The 7568-nt window shown below is 40.2% G+C and overlaps 1 protein-coding gene across 1 annotated transcript in view; it reads left to right on the forward strand.

The window, feature by feature from the left end:
• Nucleotides 1–4449: 4449 nt before the first annotated feature.
• The window catches only part of LOC308279801 (basic immunoglobulin-like variable motif-containing protein), a gene marked incomplete at both ends in the record, with an annotated part of 23427 nt that continues 20308 nt past the window's right edge, over nucleotides 4450–7568 (forward strand). Inside the window, one exon of the mRNA XM_080719981.1 lies at nucleotides 4450–5030. Within this exon, the coding sequence (XP_080576107.1) occupies nucleotides 4553–5030 (478 nt within the window). The remainder of the gene's footprint in view (nucleotides 5031–7568) is intronic.

The following is a 7568-nucleotide window of genomic DNA, read 5'->3' on the forward strand; positions in this document are numbered from 1 at the left end:
CTGCGGAGGGAGAGTGGACAGACAGCAGGCGTAACAATGGAAAGAAAATGAACGCTAGCCGCGTTCAGGTCAGGGGTTTTGGATAAATGTCTAATGTATTTTTGTACCTGGTAATTGTTTTCTGTAGTGTGTCTTACTTATTTAGTAAAATCCGTAAATACCCCACACGTGTTCGAAGAGAAATATAAACAATGGTTCAAGTGGAAAGGTTTTTATATCTTTGGCTTTCATTAGCAGTCAACTTAAAATAGGTCGTGTTGACGATTATCTCTCTTTCTTTTTGGTAAAACTGCAACTAAAGAGCTCATTCTTGTTCAGTGATCATTATTTAAAATGATTATTTTATTTAATTTATTTAATAAAGTTTAGTTATTTTAATTAAAATTATTTTTTATTTATTTCAAATTATAGTTTAAAATGGTACTATTTTTATTTAAAAATGAAACCCAAACCACATACAAAACCAGAGCACCATGCTTTCTATTACTGGAGTGGTGTATGTTCTCTCTTGGCATTAGCTTTCAGGAAGCTCAGCCCTCAACCTCTGTGCTCAAGTAAAGTCATTTCTCTTTGCCATTATTTCTCTTTAGTACTGAGGAATTCTACCTTCAAGCTGTACTCGCAGTCCTATTTATTACTGCTATTTATTTATTTTTTGCAGTACTGGGGATGTAATCCAGGGGCATTCTTCCTCTGAGCTACACCCAAACCCTATTTTTTTATTTTTTATTTTGAAATAGGGTCTCACTGAGTTGCAAAGGACCTCACGAGTAGCTGAGGCTGGCCACGAACCACAATCCTCCTGTCTCAGCCTCCCAAATGCTGGGATTACAAACGTGCGACACCATACCTGGCTTATTATTGCTTTTTTTTGTGTGTGTGGTACTGGGGTTCCTGGGAGCCTTTCTACTTCCGGGCTACACTCTCAGACCTATTTTTTTATATTTTTATTTGGAAACAGGGTCTCTTAAGCCAGCGTGGCTGTTCGAACCTGCGTGATCCTCCTGTCTCCACCTCCCAAGCTCAGGGATTACAAGCGTGAGCCACTACGTCCAGCTTATTATTGCTTTTTAAAACAGGGTCTTGCTAGGTTCCTGAGATTCTTGCTAAATTGCTAAGGCTGGCCTGGAACCTGTGATTTTCCCAAGTACTGGGATTAAGGACATGTGCCACCATGCCTGGCTGCCTATGTTTTTGAGCAGAATATTTTCTATAACAGTTGCAAATGAGCATACTTCATAAAAATGACCAAATTGCCAAACAGAGAACTGGTCCCATGGGCAAAATTTAACTTGTAGAAGGAAGCTATGGCAAAGTGAAGCTGAGCTTGAGATGTCCAAGCCTGGAATATCCCAATCTCCTCCCACCAAACTAACTGCAGTAGCCTCTGCCCTTTGCCCATCCGAGACCACACACTCTTGTCACCTATCAAAACCCAGCCATACAAACCCAACACCACAGACACAGGCATGCGCCATATCCACGCCGCACTGGCTTTTAAAGAAGGGCATGAGGATTACAGATAAAAGGTGAGAAATAACACCCAAGGACGTCAGCTAAGACTCAGACACTTGATCCAGGAAAAAGACCAGCGTTTGGTCCATGAGCCTCAGGTACTGCGCTTTCCTCTATCTTTCCACCATCACCATCGAACCCCAGAGAGGAAGAACTCGAAAGCTTAACTGCTTCTGTCTGGGGGTACTCTCCACCAGCTAAGATTTCTTTACCCAAAAGAAAGTGAGAGTTTTCAGTATGCTTCTTCTCCCAAGCCCGTCTTGCAAAAATGATAAACTGCACCGAATACTAAAAACCCCTGCCTGGAGGCTTGAGTGGAGAGCAAGCATTCTTTACGAGTAAGGCACGTGGGATCTAGGCACGCATGTTGTCCTGGGCAATGCAGTCTGGTTCCTTAAATTCCTTCGGGGCAGGTGATCCCTCCACCCATTTATCTGGGGGGGGGGTGTCGGTCCGGAGAAGCTGGAGGCTCGTGGGTGAATCATCTCCCGTCGCTTCTCAAGCTTAGACTAATGCCATTCAGCATTTATATAACGGTTTTCATAGATCACTTTCTCTAACCTCTGAAAGCTATTTTTATTTCTGTTTTGTCAAGTAGGCAAAGGAGAAGACATACCAGTTGATAAAAGTCAGATTGAGAGCCGGGTGTGGTGGCGCAGGCTTGTAATCCCCGCGCTTGGGAGGCTGAGACAGGAGGATCGCTCAGGTTCAAAGCCAGCCTCAGCTACTTAGGCTTTCAGCAACTTAGTGAGACCCTGTTTTCAAATAAAATATAAAATAGGTCTGGGAGTACAGCCCGTAGGTAGAAAGCCTCTGGGTTCCACCCCCAGTACCACCCAAAAAAAAAAAAAGTCAGATTGACCCTGGCGTGGGTTGAATGACATCCTGCTGCTGTCACTGGAGCCCAGAGGCGCGGCCTGCATAGCACTGTCCCCTGTAACACCCATGGCCTTTGATTCATTAAGGGCTTCCTGTTTTTCACAAATCTTCAGCTGTTTTGAATGCTCTTGTTTGTTACTTAAATTTTCTGTGTTTTCTTCCCCAAATCAATCAGTTTGAACTTGAAATTGATTTTTTTTCTCACTAGAAGTTAGAGACTCTTAGATTGTTTGTTTGTTTTTGTACTGGGGGTGGAACCCAGGGGCATTTCTACCTCTGTGCTATTCTCCCAGACCTATTTTATACTTTATTTGGAAACAGGGTCTCACTAAGTTGCTGAGAGCCTCACTAAGTAGCTGAGGCTGGCTTTGAACCTGTGCGATGTTCCTGTCTCAGCCTCCCAAGCGCTGGGATTACAAGTGTGTGACACCACACCCGGCTAGGTTGGATCTCTTCTTTCTTTTCTCCTCCTCTTCCTCCTCCTCCTCCTCCTCCTCCTCCTCCTCCTCCTCTTTCTTGACAGGTGAAAAATATTTTAAGTTCTGTATTATTTGGTGGATTTCAGTCTATGACATGATCATCATGCACCTTTTATGCCTGTATACTTTTTAAGTAATCTTGCCAATCTACTATTTTTAGACATTTTTAGTGAGATATAATTCACATACCATGTAATTCACCAATTGACATGTACACTTCAGTGGCTTTCAGTATAATCACATAGTTGTGCATTCACCCTTCTACACAATCAACTATAGAATATTTTCATTATTTCAAAAACAAACTTATCATGCCCAATCCTTCAGTCCCAGGCTAATACTCACATGCATTCTGTCTGGATCTGCATATTATAGACTACTTATTTATTTTATGGTATTGGGAATTGGAGCCATGGGCGTTGTACCTCTGAGTTACACCCCTTGCCCTATTTTATTTTTAGTTTGAAACAGGTTCTTACGAGGTTGATGAGAGTCTCACTATTTGCTGAAACTGTTCTTGAACTTGTGATCCTCCTGTCTCAGGCTCCCAAATACTGGGATTATAGGCACGTGCCAGCCTGGCTAGGGACACTTTTTATAAATGAAATTATACAGTATCTGGTGCTTTTTGGCTGGCTTCTCTCACTCAGCACAATGTTTTGAAAGTTCATTCATGTTGCATTATAGATCAGTACTCCTTTTTATTGCCAAATAAGATTCCATTGTATAGATATGACACATTTGTCCTTCAATCCATTGATAGGTATTGGGTTGTTTCCTCTTTTTGGCTATTATGAATTCTGCTATTCACGTGTGTGGACAGTAGCTTTTATTTCTCTTGGAGTGAAATTGCTAGACTGTGTAGTAACTGTTTACATGTTTGAACAACTATTTCTCAAATTGATGGAACCATTTTAAAGTTCCACTAGTAGTATCTGAGGGCTTTGGTCCTTCATATCCTTGCCAACACTTGATGTTATCTGGCTTTTTGATTGCAGTCATCCTCGTGCTTTGAGTTGCTATCTCATACTCTTGCATTTCTGTGTCAGCTCAGGGTGCTGAGCATTTTTTTCATGTGCTCATTGGCTTTTTCTATCATCTTTGGAGATATGTCTGTTCAGATACTTTGCCCAGTTTAATTGGCTTATTTGTAGTTTTTAGTCTAAGTTAACTTTGTGTGTGTGTGTGTGTGTGTGTGTGTGTGTGTGTGTGTTACTGGGGTTCCTGGAGTCCCTTCTCCGGGCTACACTCCCAGACCTATCTTATATTTTTATTTGGAAACAGGGTCTCGTAAGCCAGCGAGGCTGGCATTGGACCAGTGCCATCCTCCTGTCTCTGCCTCTCAAGCGCGGGGATTACAAGCGTGCATCACCATGCCCAGCTACTCTAAGTTAACTTTAAAAATAAAATAGATGTTTAGTGATCATAACTTAGGCATAGAGTCATGGCAAATTCAATATGGACTGAATGGAGGCATGTGAATAATAGTTGATATAATTTTTAGTGCCCTTTAAAGTGCCCAGTGGGTTGCTGATTACTCTTTCTTCTCTTTTTAGGATCCTATTTCACAGCTCTCAAGTTTTTACAGAATGATGTAAATAATTGTCACAGTTGTTTTTCAAGACACAGAAAGGGTTGCGGCTTCTTCCTGGTAACAGAAACTTTTCTAGTTGCATTCAATGCCTAACGTTGCAGAAATCGAAAGGTCCAATGATTCTGGAAATGGTGGACAGAAATCTGACAGGAAGTCTCCGGAAGAGAACCTACAAAGTGCTGTAAAATCTTTCTGCACAAGTGCCTCAGAAGCACCCTTGGGTCCCAAAGGAGATGGTCATTACCCTTGGAGTTGTCCAGTGACTCACACTCGGGAAAAGATTTATGCCATCTGTTCAGACTATGCCTTTCTCAACCAGGCCACCTCAGTCTACAAACCTCCAAATCCACCCCGCTCTCCTTGCCTTCCTGACAGTACCTCATTATCTGCTGGAGATAATTCATCAAGATACATTGGTATTCCGACTAGTGCATCGGAAATAATCTACAATGAAGAAAATAGCTTGGAACACTTATCCAACAGCCTGGGCAAGCTACCTCTCGCGTGGGAAATTGACAAATCTGAATTCGATGGTGTGACTACAAATTTGAAACACAAATCGGGTAAGGATGAAGCCATGATGTTCACATGTGAAAACGATGAGAAACAAACAGCTTGTCCATCATTGTGGTTAAGAAAGAGTTACCTCGGACACAGGCCATTTAGTTTATTATCGTGTTGCTGATGGAGAGTTCAAGCATCACCTTTGCATTTTGAGAGCTTTGACAATCAAAGTCAAATTAAAAAAAGATATTATAGATAAGTACGCAGTAGCTTAGAAAAGGTTAATGGCATGGCTAGAATAAGACTGTTATTTTGAAATTTTGCATGGACATAAAATCGTATTTTTTAAACTAGACAGCCTCTCTATAAAAAGCCATTATACAATAAGATTATAACTTTTTTGTTGTTAAAAATGTTTGAGCACCAGCCAGGTCTTGTGTGCTGCACAGTTGGAGAAGATGTTATTCACATACAGTGCAGTGTACCACTTTACAGAGGCAGTGATGATCCTAAAGTAGATACTAATGCTGCTCACATCTTTCCTTTGGACTCACAGTAATATGGGAACTTTCTGAGGTATAGGATTATGATTCTCATTTTATAGGTGAAGAAAATGAGGCTTAGAGGGAACAAGTCTCTTGCTCACAGCTGCACAGCCCGGGCAAGGCGCACGAGGCTCTGTCTTCCAGGCTTCTCTGATGATTTTGTGAAACTTCCTAATTTTGCTCATTCATTGGTTTAAATCAGTTTGTTTTTCAGAGTGTGATGTACATTTATAATTCTTAGGAGCCCAGGGGAGATTTCATTTGGTGTCAATATTCATGAGTCTTTTTTCTTTTTTATAAGGCATTTTTTTTAGGGCTTAGACTTAGGGCTAAGCAGGTCTCCTAAGACAAAGAGGTGATTTCTCCTATTTTCTGAAGGTTTTCAGACGAATATTAACATTACTAACTATAATTATGGAGTTGCTTTGATTACTGTTAATTTGTGAGAAATCTTAGTTCACTTAGGTTGTTAAATTTGGGAGCATAAATTTGGGACCTCTAACACCATAAGGTCTGTAGTGATAACTCTTCTTTCACTCCTGAGACTTGTAATTTATTTTCTTTTTTTCCCTTTTCTTTCCTGATAAGTCTAGCTAGAAGTTCATCGATTTTTCATCTTTTTGAACAACCAGCTTTAACTTTCTATTTCAATGATTTCTGCTCTTTATTATTTCCTTCTGGCTACTTACTTTGGGTTTATTTTGTTCTTCATTTTCTGACTTCTTTGATTGAAAGCTTAGACCATTGATTCAAGGCTTTTCTACCATAAATGTGTTGTGCTGTTGGGCATGGTGATGCAAACCTGTAATCCCAGTACTTGGGAGGCTAAGGTTGGAGGATCAGCCTCAGCAAGTAGTGATGCTCCCACCAACCTAACAAGATTCTGTTTCAAAATAAAGAATAAAAAATAGGGCTGGAGGTGTAGTTTAGAGGTAGAATGTCCCTGGGTTCAACCCTAGTAACACAAACACACACACACACACACACACACACACACAAATATGCTCAAGATTGTTCTCTAAGTAAAACTTTAGCTGCAGCTCACAAATTTTGTTACACTCTATTATCATTTAATTTGTAGTGCCTTTAAATTTACTTTGTACCCGGGCGTGGTGGAGCACACTTGTAATCCCTGCGCACACCTGTAATCCCTGTGCTTGGAGGCTGAGATAGGAGGATCGCACAGGTTCCAAGCCAGCCTCAGCTACTTAGTGAGGCTCTCAGCAACTTGGTGAGACCCTGTTTCCAAGTAAAATATAAAATAGGCCTGGGAGTATAGCCCGGAGGTAGAAAGCCTCTGGGTTCCACCCCCAGTACCACATAAATAAATAAATAAATAAATAAATAAATAAATAAAGTTACTTTGTAATTTCTTCCTTGGTAGATGCATTACTTAAATATATGCTGTGTCATTTCCTGATTTTTGGAGTCTTTTTAACATAATTCTATTGGTGCATTATAGTTTCATATCATAATTTAAATCATCTGACAGTGGCATACACAGCATTTGGAGTCTTTTCCAAATATTGATTTCTAATTTAATTTCATCATAGACAGAGAACCTATGATCTCTATCTTATAAAATTTACCAGACTTGGTCTATGGCCTAGTATATAGTCTTAGTGAATACACCATGCACACTTGAAAAGTACATTCTGCAGCCACTGGGTATATCTGTAAGTATTAATTAGGCCAAAGTGTTTGAAAGTGTTGTTCACATCTTCTGTGTCTCTATTTAATTTTTGCCTTTTCTATCAAGTGCTGAAAGTAAGTGCTAGCAATCTATAACAATTATTTTGGGGCACCTTTTCCCCATTTAATTTCTTTTTAAAAAAACAACACTTTTTATAATTCTGGTAACATGCACATAACATAAAATGTACTAACTTAAACACCTTTATGTCTATACGTCAGTGGCATTAAGTGTGTTCATATTCTTGTTCAACCACTGACCATCTCCAGATCTTCTCATCTGAAACTCTGTGCCCATTAAACAGTAATTCCCACTTTCTTCTTTCCTCAATGAGTGGCAGCCACCATCCTTCCTCCTCT

The sequence above is a fragment of the Muscardinus avellanarius genome (assembly GCF_963383645.1).
Source record: "Muscardinus avellanarius genome assembly, chromosome: 2".
Taxonomy (NCBI): Eukaryota; Metazoa; Chordata; class Mammalia; order Rodentia; family Gliridae; genus Muscardinus; species Muscardinus avellanarius.